The 21,352-nt window shown below is 45.3% G+C and overlaps 1 protein-coding gene across 1 annotated transcript in view; it reads left to right on the top strand.

Moving 5' to 3' along the window:
* The window catches only part of LOC139253715 (contactin-associated protein-like 5), a 1,602,302-nt gene that overhangs the window by 872,497 nt on the left and 708,453 nt on the right, over positions 1 to 21,352 (top strand). Inside the window, exon 14 of the mRNA XM_070873519.1 lies at positions 15,892 to 16,092. Coding sequence (XP_070729620.1) covers positions 15,892 to 16,092 — 201 coding nt within the window. The remainder of the gene's footprint in view (positions 1 to 15,891; positions 16,093 to 21,352) is intronic.

The raw sequence follows: 21,352 nt of genomic DNA, 5'->3' as shown, positions 1-21,352 counted from the left end.
AAAGAGTAGGAGTAAATGGGTACTTTTCAGAATGGCAGGCAGTGACTAGTGGGGTACCGCAAGGTTCTGTGCTGGGGCCCCAGCTGTTTACGCTGTTCATTAATGATTTAGACGAGGGGATTAAATGTAGTATCTCCAAATTTGCAGATGACATTAAGTTGGGTGGCAGTGTGAGCTGCGAGGAGGATGCTATGAGGCTGCAGAGCGACTTGGATAGGTTAGGTGAGTGGGCAAATGCATGGCAGATGAAGTATAATGTGGATAAATGGGAGGTTATCCACTTTGGTGGTAAAAACAGAGAGACAGACTATTATCTGAATGGTGACAGATTAGGAAAAGGGGAGGTGCAACGAGACCTGGGTGTCATGCTACATCAGTCATTGAAGGTTGGCATGCAGGTACAGCAGGCAGTTAAGAAAGCAAATGGCATGTTGGCCTTCATAGCGAGGGGATTTGAGTACAGGGGCAGGGAGGTGTTGCTACAGTTGTACAGGGCCTTGGTGAGGCCACACCTCGAGTATTGTGTACAGTTTTGGTCTCCTAACCTGAGGAAGGACATTCTTGCTATTGAGGGAGTGCAGCGAAGGTTCACCAGACTGAGTCCCGGGATGGCGGGACTGACCTATCAAGAAAGACTGGATCAACTGGGCTTGTATTCACTGGAGTTCAGAAGAATGAGAGGGGACCTCATAGAAACGTTTAAAATTCTGACGGGGTTAGACAGGTTAGATGCAAGAAGAATGTTCCCAATGTTGGGGAAGTCCAGAACCAGGGGACACAGTCTAAGGATAAGGGGGAAGCCATTTAGGTCCGAGATGAGGAGAAACTTCTTCACCCAGAGAGTGGTGAACCTGTGGAATTCTCCACCACAGAAAGTTGTTGAGGCCAATTCACTAAATATATTTAAAAAGGAGTTAGATGAAGTCCTTACTACTAGGGGGATCAAGGGGTATGGTGAGAAAGCAGGAATGGGGTACTGAAGTTGCATGTTCAGCCATGAACTCATTGAATGGCGGTGCAGGCTAGAAGGGCCGAATGGCCTACTCCTGCCCCTATTTTCTATGTTTCTATGTTAAACCTCCTACCAATTACTTTAAATCCATGCCCTCTGGTTGTTGACCCATCTGCTAAAGAGAATAGGTCCTTCCTATCCACTCTATCTCTGCCCCTCATAATTTTATACACCTCAAGATCTAGGAAAACTTGTGATTTGAAAGGTCCCTTGCTATGCTCCCATTAATGTGCGTGGCGGCGCACCAATCACAAGGTCCCGCACAGGTTAGTAACCAGCTGCTGCCGCTGGAAGAGATACCGCACTGTGGCCATTCGGCAAACTTAAAGGGACAACGCAAATTTAAAGGGATCATGCACAAAAAAAAATTCAAGGGAACATTGGGCCCTTGTAGTCTGGCGGACTACAGGGGGAATGTGGCCAGTGGGATGTACCTATTGCCTAGCAGCTATCTCAGCACAGCCCGGGGTGGGGATGGAGGGGATGGGGGATCAAACCTGGGAACATCCTGCTCTGAATATCTCAGCTACTTGCACCAAATTAACTCGCTAGGGCATCCATGGAGCCTGATTCTTATTTTATAGATGGATCTTATAATAGCTAACAATGCTGGAAATGAAGGAACTTACTCTGCCTAGAAAATGTCTGCTGTGGATAATAAACATCTCGGCCTATAACCTTATATCTATATATATTCAGTCCCCGGAAGGCACTGCTTTACAAATTTTGGAAAGACTGAAACTAGTGCTCGAGTATTCTTGGGTTAATGTGGAGTCTGAAAGTTCATTCCGAAACGTGACGCACTGGTAGAGATGGCTGCACCTCACCTTTTTTTAAAATGCACAAATAAATATTGAAGCTCTCATTAAGTGAAGAGTTTGAGTTGTTTGAAGATTGATAGTCCTGTTTTGAAGATTAAGTATAAATTATTCCTCGGCCAGCCCGCCAACAACGCCCTCTTAGGTATCAGACCACTGGCACGCCTGCGTGGCACTGACGCTGATGACACTGCCCGCCTTCCGCCCCGCTCCCGACTCTCTTCCGCCTCTCTGCTGCCCCCAGCACCGCCCCGTTCATTTTGGTCAACCAAAGTGTCCAATTTCCCTCTATTCGCCACTCCATCTCTACTGGCAGTAATTCGCCACTTAATTCGAATTATCCACCCCAAACGGGGCGCAGGGCAATTTCAGCCCCAGGGTCTTTGAAAGAAAGAAACATTTGCATTCATAGAAATTTCCCCCCCCCACCGGAAATGGGTCCAATTACCGTTTTTCCTGTGTTTTCACTGCCGCGGTGGGTGAGGTGGCCTCTTGCGCGAAATTCAACTCTTTGTCTTTTTTTTCTGAGCGGAGCGGAAGTCGGTCATAAGAGGGGTGGATGTGGGGGCGGGCGTAGTGTCCGCCACTGTCATCACGCTGGCACGTCATCACGACTCTCCCCCACTGATATAGATCCATATATGCACATTAAATTTTCACTTTAGATGGCTTGAACAGATCAGAAACTTTACGCATTAAAATTTACAAAATTTAATTGAAAGTTAAAGCTCATGGAGAGATATGTGCTTTGAAGTTAGGGTTCTTGTATTACAAGCATACCCATGCGAAGGATAAAATACATAAAATTCGCTTGCCTGATATTTTGACAGAAGTGTTAATCCATTTATTTTTAATGGTCTCATGCCTCTGCTAAAATACCAGGCAAAGGAACTTGATACAAACACATTAAGCTTCATCAGAATGCTGTGAGTTCATGTCCCACTTCAAGGACTTGAGCACAAATTTTTATGCTGACATTCCAATGCAGGAGGGATTGCTGCACTGTTGGGTGTGCCGTCTTTTGGATGAGACGTTAAACCGAGGCCCCATCCACTCGCTCACGTGGACGTAAAAGATCCCATGCCACTATTTCGAAGAAGAGCAGGGGAGTTATCCATGGTGTCTTGGCCAATATTTATCCCTCAGTCAACATAACAAAAAAAATACAGATTATCTGGTCAGTTTAATTTGGTGTTGTGGGAGCTTGCTATGCGCAAATTGGCTGCCGCGTTTCCCACAGTGACTACATGCCAAAAAGTACTTCATTGGCTGTAAAGCGCTTTGAGATGTCTGGTGGTCATGAAAGGCGCTATATAAATGCAAGTCTTTCTTTTTTCTTTCAAGTAGTAGTTCATTAAAAGCCATAATGCTTCAGTGCAGGCTTTACCAGTTTTTAATTAATTCTCAGGTTGTGGGTGTCTCTTGCAAGGCTGGCATATATTGCCAATCCTTAGTTGTCCTGATAAGGTGGTGGTGAGCCGTCTTCTTGAACCGCTGCAATCTTTGTAGCGGCTTGATACAATTGAGTGGCTTATCGTCCACTTCAGAGGGCAGTTAAGAGTCAGCCATGTTAATGCTGGACTGAAATCACAGCTCGGCCAGACCGGGTAGGGACAGCAGATTTCCTTCTGTCGGAGAGGATAGGTGTATTCTTACTTGTAATTTACCCCTCGAATCAATAGTGTTTGTAAACATTGAATGTCAGGTGTTCACGGATTTATCAAGCAGTACTTACCACCAAACCTTGCAGGTTTAGTCGGGGATTCAAACTTGTTGCAGTTCTGAGCTCAGTATCTCAGGCATTTACAAATCCAATGCACCTGTTCCACAAGCCACTTATTGTATCTTTTTCTTGCTCCCGCTACTTGATAATCCACACGTTTCTACATTACATAATACCACTCCATATATGGAGCGTTTTAATGAGCTTATCAATAACTTTGATTTTAACGAGTTTTTTCCGTGGACCGATACAACTCTCCAATTTTGTTATCTTATCTAAAGTTTCACTCGTGATTCCATCAAGTGAAACTTCTAATTATAAATGTGTGCTATTCCATGCCAATCTCCTGCATCTAAAAAGGACCATGTATTTGTAAATTTGTAAATTTGTGCAGAACTGATTGTGTTAAAGTTCTCTGAAATATATGAAGCATCAAATCTGTTAATGGGGTTTCCTGAAGGAATTAAACTGACCATTGCTTTACAGTCAGTCATAGTTCAACAGTCCACTGGTCACTGCATCTAAATTGACTTATAATTCCCTGCTTAAGAAGCAAAAGCTAAAGGTTAAAATTGCCATAAGGTAAAGAGAAAGCAAAATGTAAGCAGTACTCTAGCTGTGGCCTCACCAATACCCTGTACAGTTGTAGCAGGACTTTTCTGCTTTTATACTCTATCCTCCTTGCAATAAAGGCCAACATTCCGTTTGCCTTCCTGATTACTTGCTGTACCTGTATACTCAATTTTTGTGTTATATGCACAAGGACCCCCAGGTCCCTCTGTATTGCAGCACTTTAGGACAGCCTGATTAACCTTTGCATTATTCTTCCCGTAAAGGACATCGGTGAAACAGTTGGGTTTACGGCAATCTGACAGCACTCGACCAGCTCCGTTGGGCGGACCACGTTGTCCGCATGCCTGACACAGGACTCCCAAAGCAAGCGCTCGACTCGGAACTCCTACACGGCACGCGGATTCCAGGTGGGCAGAGGAAACATTTCAAGGACATCCTCAAAGCCTCATTGATAAAGTGCAACATCCCCACCAACACCTGGGAATCCCTGACCAAAGACCGCCCTAAGTAGAGGAAGAGCATCCTGGAGGGTGCTGAGCACCTCGAGTCTCGTCGCCGAGAGCATGCAGAAAACAAGCGCAGGCAGCGGAAGGAGCGTGCTGCACACCAGTCCCAACCACCCTTTCCTTCAACCACTCTCTGTCCCACCTGTGACAGAGACTATAATTCCCGTATTGGACTGTTCAGTCACCTAAGAACTCATTTTTGGAGTGGAAGCAAGTCTTCCTCGATTTCGAGGGACTGCCTATGATGATGATGTCCTATAGAATGCACATTCAGATTTCTGGGGTTTCCTGTTGCGGGAGGGTGACATGGGTGCTCACTCTCCCCCTTTTATGTGTACACTACTGGACATCGGTTTCCATTGTGTCCTGGACTCCTGTGTAGTCTGGAGCCCCAGCATAGAAGAATGCAGGTTTGAGTGGCGGGGATTTGCTTACGAGGATCAAGTGCCCTTATCTGAAAGGCAGATTCACAGACCCACCGTTCAATGGGCCTTCCCCATCATTTTCCTGCAACTCCCGCTTGTTTTTTTACTAGGGACTGCGTTGGATAGAGGGAGAAAAGTATGTGTTTGCAGTAAGCCAAATCCCTGTGAAGGTGAAAGAGTCGGTATGGAGAGAAGGACGTTGTTTATATTATTGGGTCAGCATTCTGCGATAACGGCAGGCAGTAGTTTTGTACTATCAATAGGATTTGAATACATGTAAAAGAACTACCATTGCTAAACACAGGAGTAGGATGTGCTTTCAAGTCCAGTAATAACATTTAAGCAGATAGACTTGGAATATATTTAAACATGAAACATCATGAAGTAGCACTGAAGAATTAGCAGTTACTCGAATATTGCCAAAAATAATGAGTTTAGATTAATTTGCATGCAAATCTCAGGATACAATAAAGTGAGATAAATGTTTTTCTCTCTCTCTCTCTCATGTCTATCTCCTTGTTATGTCTATCTCTCTCTCCTCTCTCTCTCTCATCTCTCTCATATTTCAGTCTCTTATTTCTCTCTCTCTCTCTCATGCCTCTCCTACTTTCATTTATCTCGCTCACTTACATTTCTTTACGTCGGAGGTTTAGAGGGGAGTTATGGAGAACTTTCTTCACCCAGAGGTTTATGGGGGTCTGGAACTCACTGCCTGAAAGGGTGGTAGAGGCAGAACTCACCACATTTGAAAAGTGCTTGGAAGTGCACTTGAAATGCCGTAACCTACAGGGCTACAGACCAAGAGCTAGAAAGTGGGATTAGGCTGGATAGCTCTTTGTCAGTCGGCACGGACATGATGGGCCATAATGGTGTTCTTTTGTGCTATAAATGTCCACGATTCTACGTATACATAAAGTGGCATTCAGCCTGCACTGTCACGCTGCAGACATGACATTTTTGGTGTAACTTTAACCCAACCTGCTCAGGTGGGGGGAAACTGCCGGGATTGGATCGATCATCCCGTATGACTTTACTTTCCACTGAAGTCAATGCATAGTAAAATCGGGCGACTGATCCAATCCCATCAGTTCCCTACCGGGTAAGTTAAAATAACCCCCTATTGTTACAAACAAAAAACAATTTATTTTAAAAGAAAATGAAGAAAAACGTCACCTGATCCTGGTTGCTTCTGACCTGGAACTGGTGAGCATTCCCCAATCCGCACAGTTCCCTCACCAATGCCGACTGACCTGTGTAATAATTAGACTTTGTGGCCTTAAGTGGGCACTGCTTCATTTTGAAGAAGAATACATTGTGCATTACAAGGTACATGTTCGGCCTCCCAAATCTAGAGTTCCAAAACCCGGAATGTTCCAAAATCCGTACATTTTTTTAAATGGCGCACATAGGGATAGAAATTTTTTTTTGGTGATAGCAGTATTTTTTCGACATTTTTCGCCAAAAATACCGCTCATCGCTCCGCTATTTTTTAAAGGCCCATTGGTAAAAATCAGCAGAAACGGTGGTCCTCGCCAACTTTAGTCCGAGGCCGATTACCGCCGTGAGAGAGAGGCCTTGGGCGGCGGGAAAACACGCCAAAAAAAATTGCAAAAAACAAAAAATTAAAAAATAACAAAACATTCACAAGACACTTAACTGTTGAATCGCTGAATAAGAATTAAAAAATAAAAACTTTAACTTTTGCAGGTATTCATACCAACAGCTGTTTTTGGAGCTGCAACGCAGGTTTATCTTAGGCGTTTTTTTTCGCCCAGAATAATACGTTGTGCGCCAAAAGTCAAAATTCGGGACGTCGAAAATATATTCTGAAATCCGGAAATACCCGAACCTTGGCTCGGGCGTTTCCAGATTCGGGACAAAGGAAATACATTCCGAAATCCGGAAATACCCAAAATCAGGAACGGCCTCGGTCCTGAGATTTCCGGATTTGGGCGGTCGTACATGTATAACATTCATAAAAGAGCCCACCATTCCAACAGTATAAAGAATTCAATAAGTAACCAAAGTAATGTCCTAACACGCTAGCCAGCTTTAAAAAGTTTTATAACAACAGCAGCTTGTGTTTATAAAACGCCTTTAATGTAGTAAAACGTCCCAAGGCGCTTCACAGGAGCTTAATGAAACAAAATGTAACACCAAGCCACATGAGATACTTGGGCAGAACGAGGTAGGTTTTAAGGAGCGTCTTAAAGGAGGAAAGAGAGCTAGAGAGGCGGAGAGGCTGAGGGAGGGAATTTCAGAGCTTTGGCAGCTGAAGGCTCAGCCTCTGATGGTGGAGCGATTAAAATCAGCGATGCTCAAGAGGCCAGAAATGGAGGAGTGCAGAGATCTCGGAGGGTTGTGGTGCTGGAGGAGTTTACAGAGATAGGGAGGGGGTGTGGCCATGGAGGGATTTGTAAACAAGGATGAGAATTTTTAAATTGAGGAGTTGCTTATGATAGAGAAGATACATTCATTCACTTTTCAGATTTCTCTCTTCTTATGAAAGGCTGATATATCCCTGAGACAGAAATGGAATTTCTCTCACCATAGGCATCCCCGTTAACCCATCAGGACAAACCTTTTAAACTAATATGGCAGTCACTTACCGCTGATTAAAATGTATTTCATTGTCTTCATGCGGTTTTTCTTATTCTGCCAACTTCCAAACTCTTGATTTAGCACATTGAATTCTCTGCCCCCCTCCACCTCATTCCACAACATTAATTGTCTTCAGTGTATCATAAATGTGGTGTATGTAGCACACAAATCACTGATTCCACACGGTCTGGTGTAAGTCTAACTGCTGTGACCTTCGTCCTTTATTGTTCAGCTCCAGAGTGCCTCCCAGGTGTGGTGGTCAGCCTTATATAGTCCTTGTTACAGGTGCTACCAGGGTTTCCCACCGCAGCGCCCTCTGTGGTGTGGCATAGTACTTACATTACATTTAAGGTACTGGGACGATACACACATCATTACATAACATCACCTTCCCCCCCCCCAACCTGGATGCAGGACAACGATACACACATCATTCATCATTACATAACATCACACTTGTCCAACGGAAGGTAGGTGGGCATAGACAGTGCGTTAGTATGGTACATATTATCTGGTACATTAACTGGTTATTGACTGGTAGCGGAACCTTGATTTCCTTGTTAGCCGTTATCATTAATTGTACTTCATCCATTATTTTACACAAATACAGTGGCCATTCAGCATAAAAAAGGTAATTCTTATTATAAATTCACTATCTCATATTAACATAGCTCATTTTAGACTCGCTCTGCCAAACAGAAGTCCTTTGTGGGGACCACCTCTTTGTAAGGCCCTTTTAAGACTCCCAGGTGCATTTCCTCTTTAAGGCGCCATCTTTGATGCAGGAGGATTCCACGAGGCTTCTCCTTGGGTGCCGCCAGCTTTGATGCTCTGCAGCTCCGACACGATGCCGCCGCCACCTCCTTCTCCGCCGCTCCGAATGCCTCCGCCGCCGCAGCCTCTGCTCCCCTCCGCTGCCACCTGACTTGCCGCCTCCCCTGCGGCCGTCGTGGTCTCTCCAGTGGCCGCACTTGCCGCGTCCCCCGCGGCCTCCATAGTGGCCTCCCCTGCGGCTGCCATGGCCGCCGACCAGCTCCTCGGCGGGGCCTCTTCCTCTGCGGGGCCCTTCCAAACCGCTGGCCCCTGGATCCCTCAGCACCCCGCCCGCAGCGCCCTGCCGGCTCACCGCCCCCCCCCCCATTAGGCCCCTCTGTGCAGGGCTGCTTGCCTGTGGGGGCTGGGGCTGCAGGGTCTCTGTGTGAGGCCCGGGCCTGGGACTTGCCTGTGGGGATTAAGGCTGCAGGGTCTCTGTGTGGGGCCCGGGCCTGGGACTTGCCTGTGGGTGGATTGAGGCTGCAGCTCCAGCTCAGTCGGCGCTGCTCTCTGGGGACCCGGGGCACGGCAGCACCCCGGGGAGCAGCAGCCTGTGGAGTGGTGAAGTCTTCCCAGCTCCCACGGACCTTCCCCATCCACCTCCGGCCGAGGAGTGTCGGCCCATCGCCTGCAATGACCCACAAAGGTAAAGCGTGCGTCTCGTCCCAGTGGGATACCTGCACCTCCGCTCTGCCAAGAACAGGTATCAGTTCCCTGGTGTAGGTACGCAGCTTCGCCGTGACCGGGACCAGCTTGGGTCGTGCAGCTGGGTTAATCCACAGTTTATCAAAAGTTCTCCGACTCATCAACGACGGACCCGAGCCCGTGTCCACTTCCATACTCACAGGGACTCTGTTGATTTTTACTTCCCTTATCACTGGGGGCGAATCGTCGGTGCACGTGTACAGTCCAAACACCTCACCATCTTCTGCCTGCTCCTCGCTGAACAGTGGATCATCCCCCATCTCCTCAGCCACATACGCTGAAGGTGGCCTTTAACGTGGCAGATATTGCACGTGTACTCCGCAAACCTGCACCGGTTAGCCCCATGGCTTCCTCCACAATGCCAGCATGATGCTGCTTGATTGGCCCCCCTCGACGGACTCTGAGCTCCAGGATCCCGAGGTTCATGCTCTCTGCCCCGGGCAGAGCCACGTTCTGCAGTTTTGTCCTGAGAACAGTGCCTGCCGGGTTCGAGATTATGTGGATCATTTGCTTGGTGCTGCAAGTCGAGGTCATATGTGCCCGGCTGATGGCGATGGCCTTTGTCAGAGTGACTGTGGGTTCCATGGCTAACAGCTTGTGAAGGAGGCTCTTGTGGCCAATCCCCATAACGAAAACGTCCCACAAAGCCTCGTCAAGGTGTGCCCCAAAATCACACGGCGCCGCGAGTCTCCTGAGGTCCGCAGCATATTTGGTGACATCCTGGCCCTCAGGTCTGCAGTGATGGTAAAATTTGTATCTGGCCATGAGGATGCTCTCCTTTGGTTTCAACTGGTCAGGAATGAGTTCAGTCAGCTCCTCGTATGACTTGTCCCTGGCGCTCCCAGGTGCCAGCAAATCCCTGACGAGACAGTAAATCGCATCTCCACAACTGCAGAGCAATATCGCCTTACGCTTCTCTCTCATTGCGTATGTGTCCTCCGTCAGATCATTTGCTGTGATGCAGTACTCGAGCCTTTCCGTAAAGGCCTCCCAATCATTGCCCACGGTAAAATCCTTTAGCGAGCCCAGAGTAGCCATGGTTGCGTGGAGTTCATCCGCTTCCTCGTTGCCAATGTGGTGTATGTAGCACACAAATCACTGACTCCACACGGTCTGGTGTAAGTCTAACTGCTGTGACCTTCGTCCTTTATTGTTCAGCTCCAGAGTGCCTCCCAGGTGTGGTGGTCAGCCTTATATAGTTCTTGTTACAGGTGCTACCAGGGTTTCCCACCGCAGTGCCCTCTGTGGTGTGGCATAGTACTTACATTACATTTAAGGTACTGGGACGATACACACATCATTACATAACAATAAAAGTGCAGCTACAGTGAAATAGTAGCCTCTACTAATGAACAACACTTGTTCCAACAAATTGCTGATTGTTTTATGTAGTCATATTGCAGCCATGCTGAGTCCAGATGGTTGCAGGGACTGCGCAGTGTGGAAACAGGAGGAGAAACAGCAAAGTTGTTTCAGAGAGATCCCTTTATTTATGGAACTCTTATGGAATGAAATAAAATGGTGCCGCTCCTGCATGCTGCCTGGCATCATGTGCAACCCGGTATTCCCTAGCGCATAAAAGATTAAGGGTGATCTAATTGAGGTGTTTAAGATGATTAAAGGATTTGATAGGGTAGATAGAGGGAAAATATTTCCTCTGGTGAGGGGCCCACAACAAGGGAGCATTACCTTAAAATCAGAGCTAAGCCATTCAGGGGTGATGTCAAGAAGCACTTCTTACATAGAAACATAGAAACATAGAAAATAGGTTCAGGAGCAGGCCATTCGGCCCTTCTAGCCTGCACCGCCATTCAATGAGTTCATGGCTGAACATGCAACTTCAGTACCCCCTTCCTGCTTTCTTGCCATACCCCTTGATCCCCCAAGTAGTAAGGACTTCATCTAACTCCCTTTTGAATATATTTAGTGAATTGGCCTCAACAAATTTCTGTGGTAGAGAATTCCACAGGTTCACCACTTTCTGGGTGAAGAAGTTTCTCCTCATCTCGGTCCTAAATGGCTTACCCCTTATCCTTAGACTGTGACCCCTGGTTCTGGACTTCCCCAACATTGGGAACATTCTTCCTGCATCTAACCTGTCTAAACCCGTCAGAATTATAAACGTTTCTATGAGGTCCCCTCTCATTCTTCTGAACTCCAGTGAATACAAGCCCAGTTGATCCAGTCTTTCTTGATCGGTCAGTCCCACCATCCCGGGAAACAGTCTGGTGAACCTTCGCTGCACTCCCTCAATAGCAAGAATGTCCTTCCTCAAGTTAGGAGACCAAAACTGTACACAATACTCCAGGTGTGGCCTCACCAAGGCCCTGTACAACTGCAGCAACACCTCCCTGCCCCTGTACTCAAATCCCCTCGCTATGAAGGCCAACATGCCATTTGCTTTCTTAACCGCCTGCTGTACCTGCATGCCAACCTTCAATGACTGATGTACCATGACACCCAGGTCTCGTTGCACCTCCCCTTTTCCTAATTTGTCACCATTCAGATAACAGTCTGTCTCTCTGTTTTTACCACCAAAGTGGATAACCTCACATTTATCCACATTATACTTCATCTGCCATGCATTTGCCCACTCACCTAACCTATCCAAGTCACTCTGCAGCCTCATAGCATCCTCCTCACAGCTCACACTGCCACCCAACTTAGTGTCATCCGCAAATTTGGAGATACTACATTTAATCCCCTCGTCTAAATCATTAATGTACAGTGTAAACAGTTGGGGCCCCAGCATAGAACCTTGCGGTACCCCACTAGTCACTGCCTGCCATTCTGAAAAGTCCCCATTTACTCCTACTCTTTGCTTCCTGTCTGACAACCAGTTCTCAATCCATGTCAGTACACTACCCCCAATCCCATGTGCTTTAACTTTGCACATTAATCTCTTGTGTGGGACCTTGTCGAAAGCCTTCTGAAAGTCCAAATATACCACATCAACTGGTTCTTCCTTGTCCACTCTACTGGAAATATCCTCAAAAAATTCCAGAAGGTTTGTCAAGCATGATTTCCCTTTCACAAATCCATGCTGACTTGGACCTATCATGTCGCTGCTATGACATCCTTAATAATTGATGCCATAATTTTACCCACTACTGAGGTCAGGCTGACCGGTCCATAATTCCCTGTTTTCTCTCTCCCTCCTTTTTTAAAAAGTGGGGTTACATTGGCTACCCTCCACTCCAGAGTCAATGGAATGTTGGAAAATGACTATCAATGCATCCGCTATTTCCAAGGCCACCTCCTTAAGTACTCTGGGATGCAGTCCATCAGGCCGTGGGGATTTATCAGCCTTCAATCCCATCAATTTCCCCAACACAATTTCCCGACTAATAAAGATTTCCCTCAGTTCCGCTTCCTTACTAGACCCTCTGACCCCTTTTCTATCCGGAAGGTTGTTTGTGTCCTCCTGAGTGAATACCGAACCAAAGTACTTGTTCAATTGGTCTGCCATTTCTTTGTTCCCCGTTATGACTTCCCCTGATTCTGACTGCAGGGGACCTATGTTTGTCTTTACTAACCTTTTTCTCTTTACATATCTATAGAAACTTTTGCAATCCGTCTTAATGTTCGCTGCAAGCTTCTTCTCGTACTCCATTTTCCCTGCCCTAATCAAACCCTTTGTCCTACTCTGCTGAGTTCTAAATTTCTCCCAGTCCCCGGGTTCGCTGCTATTTCTGGCCAATTTGTATGCCACTTCCTTGGCTTTAATACTATCCCTGATTTCCCTTGATAGCCACGGTTGAGCCACCTTCCCTTTTTTATTTTTACGCCAGACAGGAATGTACAATTGTTGTAGTTCATCCATGCAGTCTCTAAATGTCTGCCATTGCCCATCCACAGTCAACCCCTTAAGTATCATTTGCCAATCTATCCTAGCCAATTCACGCCTCATACCTTCAAAGTTACCCTTCTTTAAGTTCTGGACCATGGTCTCTGAATTAACTGTTTCATTCTCCATCCTAATGCAGAATTCCACCATATTATGGTCACTCTTCCCCAAGGGGCCTCGCACAACGAGATTGCTAATTAATCCTCTCTCATTACACAACACCCAGTCTAAGATGGCCTCCCCCCTAGTTGGTTCCTCGACATATTGGTCTCGAAAACCATCCCTTATGCACTCCAGGAAATCCTCCTCCACCGTATTGCTTCCAGTTTGGCTAGCCCAATCTATGTGCATATTAAAGTCACCCATTATAACTGCTGCACCTTTATTGCATGCACCTCTAATTTCCTGTTTGATGCCCTCCCCAACATCACTACTACTGTTTGGAGGTCTGTACACAACTCCCACTAACGTTTTTTGCCCTTTGGTATTCTGCAGCTCTACCCATATAGATTCCACATCATCCAAGCTAATGTCCTTCCTAACTATTGCACAAAGGGTAGCGGAAATTTGGAATTCTCTCCCCCAAAAAGCTGTTTTAACATGTCAAAACTGAGATTGCTCGATTTTTGTTAGGTGAGGGTGTTATGGGTTACAGAACCTGGGTGGGTAGATGGAGTTAAGATACAGATCAGCCATGATCTAATTGAATGGTGGAACAGGCTCGAGGGGCTGAATGGCCTAATCCTGTTCATATTTTTCAGGTCCTAATTAAGGCTCAGGCCTCATTATTTGTATTTATTTTTTCTCTGTCCCTATCAGAAATCCAGTTTCACTTTCTCTCTTCCGATTTATCTTCTTATGATTTTGGGATTAAAACCAGCAATGATTTAACAACAATCAATAGCAAACTTGCATTTATATAGTGCCTTTATCATAGTAAAACATCCCAAGATGCTTTACAGCGGCGTTATTAAACAACATTTGACACCTGTAATGTCTGTAAGCTTGTAATGTTTGTAGCTCCACACTGTGGATGTGGACGTATTGTGTACTGCAACTACAGAGTTAATAATTAAACAGAAGCCAGGAGGTTCCGGAGACTTCCGAGAGCTGCCTGCCATGTTAGAAAGCTTTGTGTATTGTGCTCTGTGAATACATCACAACACTGAGCCACATAAGAAGCTTTTAGGGCAGGTGACGAAAAGCTTCGCTGCACTCCCTCAATAGCAAGGACATTCTTGTTATTGGCAGAGTGCAGCGAAGGTTTACCAGACTGATTCCCGGGATGGCGGGACTGACATATCAAGAAAGACTGGATCGACTGGGCTTGTATTCACTGGAGTTCAGAAGAATGAGAGGGGATCTCATAGAAACGTTTAAAATTCTGACGGGTTTAGACAGGTTAGATGCAGGAAGAATGTTCCCGATGTTGGGGAAGTCCGGAACCAGAGGACACAGTCTAAGGATAAGGGGTAAGCCATTTAAGACCGAGACGAGGAGAAACTTCTTCACCCAGAGAGTGGTGAACCTGTGGAATTCTCTACCACAGGAAGTTGTTGAGGCCAATTCACTAAATGTATTCAAAAAGGAGTTAGATGTAGTCCTTACTACTCGGGGGAATCAAGGGGTATGGCGAGAAAGCAGGAAGGGGGTACTGAAGTTGTATGTTCAGTCATGAACTCATTGAATGGCGGTGCAGGCTCGAAGGGCCGAATGGCCTACTCCTGCACCTATTTTCTATGTTTCTATGTTTCTAAGAGGTAGGTTTTAAGGAGCATCTTAAGGGACGAAAGAGAGGTAGAGAGGCGGAGAGGTTTAATCAAACATTAGTGTATCGAAGTGGAGCCACCCCTTTCATTTTTATTTAGTCAATAATTCTGCAGTGATCAACTAGGATGAATAACTAAGTTAATGTTTCGGGTCACCGACCCTTCGCCAGAGCGTTGACCCAAAACATTAACTCTGTTTCTCTCTCCACAGATGCTGCCTGACCTGCTGAGGTTTCCAGCATTCTCTGTTTTTATTTCAGATTCCAGCATCCGTATTATTTTGCTTTTGTGTAGGATGAATAACATTGCTCATCCCAGTCCTGAAGAAGAAACTTGCTGACAGTCTTCTCATTGAAACAATGAACACAGAGATTATCTTTCACGTGTAACAAGGACAATTGACGGCTTAACAGTGTGCAGATTGAGTGAAAGATGCAAATTGTTAAGAATAAAACCAGGCACAAAAACCATGTTTACCTCAATTCTCGGACCAATATAAAGCGTGCATCCCATTCTGCTCATTGAAAATTAGTCAGTTCACCTCAGGATACAGTTCTAACATTATTTATAATATAAAACCAGAAAATACTGGAAATACTCAGCCGGTCGGGCAGCATCTGTATAGAGAGAAACAGAGTTAACATTTCAGGTCGATGATCTTTTGTCAGAACTCTGTTAATATTATTTATTATTTAAAATCTACTATTATATGCCTCATTATGCATTTTTAACTGCAGGAACAGTAATTATTGAAACAAGGAGTTGGGTTTGATGAGCTTATGGACATCAGCATCTAAATGTATTGTGTTATGGAAGAGATGGAGAGGGTTTAGATGACACAGAGGTTGTTCTTTATTTTAGGGCAGGGAAGTGGAGCTGAGTCCATGATCAGATCAGCCATGACCGTAGTAAATGGCGGAGCAGGCTCGAGGGGCCATATGGCCTACTCCCGCTCCTATTTCTTATGTTCTTATATTCATTGACCCAACTTTAGACTCTAAACCACACGTTGAGTTGTTGGCTACACAGTATTAGATCAAAGAGGTTAGTTCTGTGGCCTCATTTTTTGATTATATCTCATTTTTACTCTTTTTAACAGAAGACAAGACGTGGACGGTGACACAGCACAACAACACTGAGCTAACCAAAGTCCAAGGCTCCAGTTCGGGTAAACCTCACCTCGTGCACTTGAGCTACACCGCCAACACGGAGCAACTGCAGGCCATGATTAACAACATGGACTACTGTGAGCAGGAGGTGTCCTACCACTGCAGAAAGTCACGTCTTTTAAACACCCCCAGTAAGTACAAGGGCCCAGTTCTACTGCAGCAGTTGCCTTAGAACTGTAAGCTATGAAGCTCATTCGGGTCAAGCTAAACAGTGTGGTTCAATGGATTGGGAGTACTTAGTTCGAAGTAGTAAGCTTTCTTTTAAACAATAACATTTATGGCAGTTATTTCCCAGTTACAATTCACAGCCATGCATTATTTGTGGTTCAGTGCTCTGAAAAGACAGACAGTCTCAGGAGTGACCTATAATCTAACACAATAAGAGCAAGGCACAGGATTGGATGCTGGCGAGTGTTATTCGTGCTTATTTGTAACGCTGTGATGGCTTGAGATCGAGTCTTGTATTACCCTGGAATGTAAAAGGTTACGGGGTGATTTGATTGGGGATTTTAGGATTTTGAAAGGAATTGATAGGGTAAATGGCATGTATGTATGCTTGGAGTTACTAGCCACCAGGTGGCGCCATTGTCAGAGGTCATTGGGCTGTACACACGTGTGTGTGGCTCAGGTATAAAAAGCAAGCCATCATGTAATGTAATCATTAATAAAGCAGAGCCAGGTTTGTACCTGTGTTAGTTTACAGTATTCAGTCTATCGAGTTATTACATATGTAACAGTAAATAGAAATAAACTTTTTCTGCTATTAGCACAAGGGGATATAGCTTCAATTCAGAGCCAGGCCATTCAGAAGAGAAGTTAGGAAACACTACTTCATGCAAAGGGTGGTACATGTGTGGAACTTTCACTAAATGCAGTGGATTCTAGCCAATTAAACATTTTAAATCTGAGATTGAGAGATTTTTTTCCCTAGGCAAGGGTATAAAAGTATACTGAGCCAAGGTGGGTAGATAGAGTTAACATACAGATCAGCCATGATCTCACTGAATGGCTGGACAGGTTTGAGAGGCTGAATGGCCTACTTCTGTTCCTATGAGCATAACTCCTGTGAATCTGACTTCTGGCCCCAAATTGCAGTCCCCTCGGCCAGAACTACACCACTTCTGTAACAAAACAAAACTCAGAAATTCTGAAAAATGCTGTTTCTTCTCATGGACCATCAAAAGACTGCAAAAAAAAAATAACAAAAGTCATTGTCAACCATGCCCAACTTGACACAACTTTTGATCGCAATCGGGACAAGGAGCCTGTGCGTTTCGGTGACTGATCTCAGATTTAGAATTATTAATTGAGCTAGTATCTCGGTGTCAGGAGCAAGTGCTCCCACTTCAGATCATCTATACCTGCATGTCCTTTGATCTTCTGCAAGATCCTGTGCCAACAAGCCACATCAAACAGCAGCAACCCTTTCCCACTTCTTGTTTTGAGTGCTCACCATAAAATACTGCAGAGAATATCAATGAACATTGCTTTGCTTTGAGAACCATTTGCAGGTTGCTATACAATGCCTCGTTCCCATTTGTCTTTGTGGGGGTTTCCCCTGACCCTAAGTCAGTTAATTCCTACCATCCAAAGTAAGATTTTATCATGCAGTTCTCTGGTAAAAATACAACTGATCCAATATCTATTTTTTTCCTGTGAGCTGCTCACCATTAATGATCATATTCTCTGAAGTTTAGACGAATGAGAGGTGATTTCATTGAAACATACAAGATTCTGAAGGGGATTGACAGGGTCAATGAACTCGGTGTCACAGTCTCAGGATAAGGAGAAAGCCATTTAAGACAGAGGTGAGGAGGAACTTCTTCACTCGGAGGGTTGTGAATCTTTGGAATTCTCTGGCCCAGAGGGCTGTGGATGCTGAGTCTCTGAATATGTTCAAGGCTGAGATAGATAGATTTTTGGAGCCTAGGGGAATCAAGGGAAATTGGAGTTGAGGTCGATGATCAACTGTGATCTTATTGAATGGCGGAGCAGGCTCAATGGGCCGTAGGGCCTACTCCTGCTCCTATTTCCTATGTTCTTATGTTCTTGTGATCATTAAAGGGTGAATGACACTGAATAGATATTGCATTGATCACGATATTTTGCACTTGTTTGTGACTGACTATTGTTAAATGTGCACTGAGGGCAAGGTAGACTTTTTGTACCAGACTGGTTACTGATCTCATCTAAATGTGTGAATTTCTCCCAACGATGGCTCAATAAAATTAATTTATAGGTCAGAAATAATAGATTGTAAAAGGATCATTCTGTGCTATTTGTGCCTGGCACAGCACTTGCAAGAACATAAAGTGCAGAGTGAGAAGACTTGGTCCATCCAGCTGTCGTGATTTTGAGTATATAATGAAGCTGGGGATTTTTATGTCTTTATAAGCTTCTACAGTGTTCGAGAGCTATGACAGTAATATAGGCCCCAAGTTTCCACATGATTTGCTCCTGATTTTTAGGAGCAACTGGTGTAGAATGGAGTATCTTAGAAATCGGAATTCTTGCCATTTAGTTTGCTCCAGTTCTAGTCAGTTAGAACAGTTTCACTTAGGAACAGAATTTTTTTTTCAAAAGGGGGTGTGTCCAGCCACTTACGCCTGATTTCAAAGTTTCGTGAGTGAAAACTTACTCCAAACTAACTTAGAATGGAGTAAGTGAAGATTTTTGTACGCTCGAAAAAACCTTGTCTACACTTTAGAAAATCAGGCGTAGGTTACAAATTAGGCGTAGGGAACGAGGTGGGGGGGGAGGGGGGGGAAGGGAAGTCATTAAATTCTACAATCAATCCTTAGTTATACTTATACAAATATTATACAAATAAATCCAACCTGAATAAAAATTTATAAGCAAAGAAAAGATTAAATAAAACATGTTCCTACCTGTGTGAAATAGCATCAGCCTTCGAGCTGCTGTGCTTCAGGCAGGCCTTTCATGTTGGAGACAGGCAGGGGTGTGGCATCAGTGTCTCGACGACAGCGGCAGCAAGCTTCGAGCTGAGCTGCAGTGCTTGAGGCAGGCCTTCATTCTCTTCGTGGCTGGCCGCGAAGAAGCAGCACCGGACGGACCCGAGGCCATTCGGCCATGAGATAGCAGCGCCGTCAGTGGCTGGCCGGCAGCCGAAGAATCAACGCAAGACAGACGCAGCTCATTAAGGTTCTTGAGGCCATTCGGCCACGCTTTAGGGGCGGCGTCAGTGGCTGGCCGGCAGCCGAAGATACAGCAGCAGCCTTCGAGCTGTGAGGGGGACTGAGGCCATTTGGACAGGGAGAGGTAGCCACATCGACAGTTTTATATTTAAATTTGCAGAATGGGTGCTGCATTGTCAACACCACGTATTATTGCAAAGTTGAATTGGCACTCTTATTTCTCCAAACACACAGTCCTTAATTTGCATGCACCAATGCAGCACCGGTTCTGCAAGTTTAGCAGTGAAAAGCTGAACTCACTGATTTCAGCAGATGATTTATTCAGCAGTGCTGCTAAAAGCACTCCCTCACACAGAGAAATATAAAAAAAAATTAAATTACAAGCCTTTGCAGGGGTCCAAGAAACAAATCTTCACTTTTTCTGCAGTATTTTTAAAAATGGCCGAGTGCTAATGTTTGTGTGAGACTGCGCGTGCGCGCACGCTCCAACGCGCACGCGCAGGGTTGCCGGCACCACGAAGGCTAATTTAAATTGTACCCACCCCCTGCTACTTAGAAAATCAGTGCGAGTGTTAGGCTCCGCCCCCTGCTGCGAAGAGCGCGCCGCGCCAAGCAGACATCGAGCTCCAAGGAGCTCAAGAATATCGGACATTTTTTAGGCGCAATTTTCGGCGCGAAAAACAGGCGCCCAGCTCGGAGGTGCGCCGTTTTCGCCGTGGGACGAAACTTGGGGCCATTATAGGGTAGAAATTGGTAGGTGTTACTCTTGTTTTTTGAACGTAAAATGAGCGCAAAGCATTGGTCCTACTGCAAAGTCCACGAATCGCATTTCTTTCAACATTACATAAAACAGGCATTATGCGCCTTAAGTATATAAATTAAGTGACTAACACTTGTTAAAGGACCCCTTGTCCAAATTTGTGAGCGAGGAACGGGACAGGCATCGGGATTCTTCAACGGCCCCCGTGACTGCCTCTGAAAAGTGTTGACAATGGCCCAAAGAGGCCACGCAAGTTCCGGGTTTAGGCATGCGAAGCACATGCACCTGAACCCACCATTTCCGATCTGTCAAAATGTTTTTTTTTCAAATTTATGGCCCATTAGCGTGGGCCCGAACTTGAGTACCATTGGAAAACTAGTGCTCCTTCCACCTTTTTGTGGCCATTAGCCACCCCATATTCAGCTCTAAAAGTGAACAAATTGGTTCCAGTGCGAATGAGCCCATTCAGAGTGGTGTTTTCAGCAGTGTGGCTGTTCTAATCTGAGCTATTTGGGCTATTTTCCCAACCCCTGCCCAGCGAATGTCCTTCAAACTCTTACGCCTGGTAAAAGCAAGCGTAAGGCCTGCTTTTATCAGCTTGGGGTTTTAATAGATAGAAAAAATTAATATTATTGATTATTTTTATATTAGAAACTATAAGAGGGTGGTCCCGGGGGTTAGGTTCACCTCTGACCTACTTGACCGGTTCGAATCGCTCCCAATCCCTTGGGTTATAGACTCTGGGTTTATTTGGGGGATGTGACAAAGTGCAAAGGACAACTAGTTTGATGCAAAAGAACTTTAACTTTATTACAGACAAGAAAATACAATGTCAAACTTATAATCACTCTAATAAAGAACAATACATTACACATTCAAAGGGGATTACAGTAAAAATTACACCTCCCACCTCCCAATACCTAATCCTAGCTAGGTTAGACTCCAGGGCAGGCAGGGACTATGCTTACCAATCCTTTCTGGTCAGTTAGCGGTAGTTCGCGATTTCGGGGTTCATTGAATTCTGTAGGTTCTGCTTGCCGTACCCCGAATGTCGGAGAAGACTTCTTACTGCGCAATCTTCAGTTGGGTTGAGTACGCTGATGCAGTGAGGTGCGTTTTGGATCTATGGGGTAAGTATCCAGTATCCTTCATTAGAAATAGGTTCAAAGTCTCTTTAGGTAATGTTTTCATCTGTTGGTACTCAGGCCTTAGATTGTAGAGTGGAAACTTTCGGTTCTTCATGTTTTTCCTGTTGAAGTTTTGTTTCGTTGGTACCACATTGACTGTGATCGGTTGCTACCGCGATGGTGATGTTCTTCCTTCCTTCCGGACTTCAGGACTTCGAGGCTGGAGAAGTTCGTTTACATCTGTCGCGTTGGTTTCTCTTCCTGTCTTGATGACATCAGCGTGGTCTTGGTTGTATGGCAAAGTGTATCATCTGAGGTAGTAGCAACCTTGTAGCTACCCAGCAATCTA

The sequence above is a fragment of the Pristiophorus japonicus genome, chromosome 3 (genome assembly GCF_044704955.1).
Source record: "Pristiophorus japonicus isolate sPriJap1 chromosome 3, sPriJap1.hap1, whole genome shotgun sequence".
Classification (NCBI taxonomy): domain Eukaryota; kingdom Metazoa; phylum Chordata; class Chondrichthyes; family Pristiophoridae; genus Pristiophorus; species Pristiophorus japonicus.
This window is presented reverse-complemented; position numbering and strand designations above follow the sequence as displayed.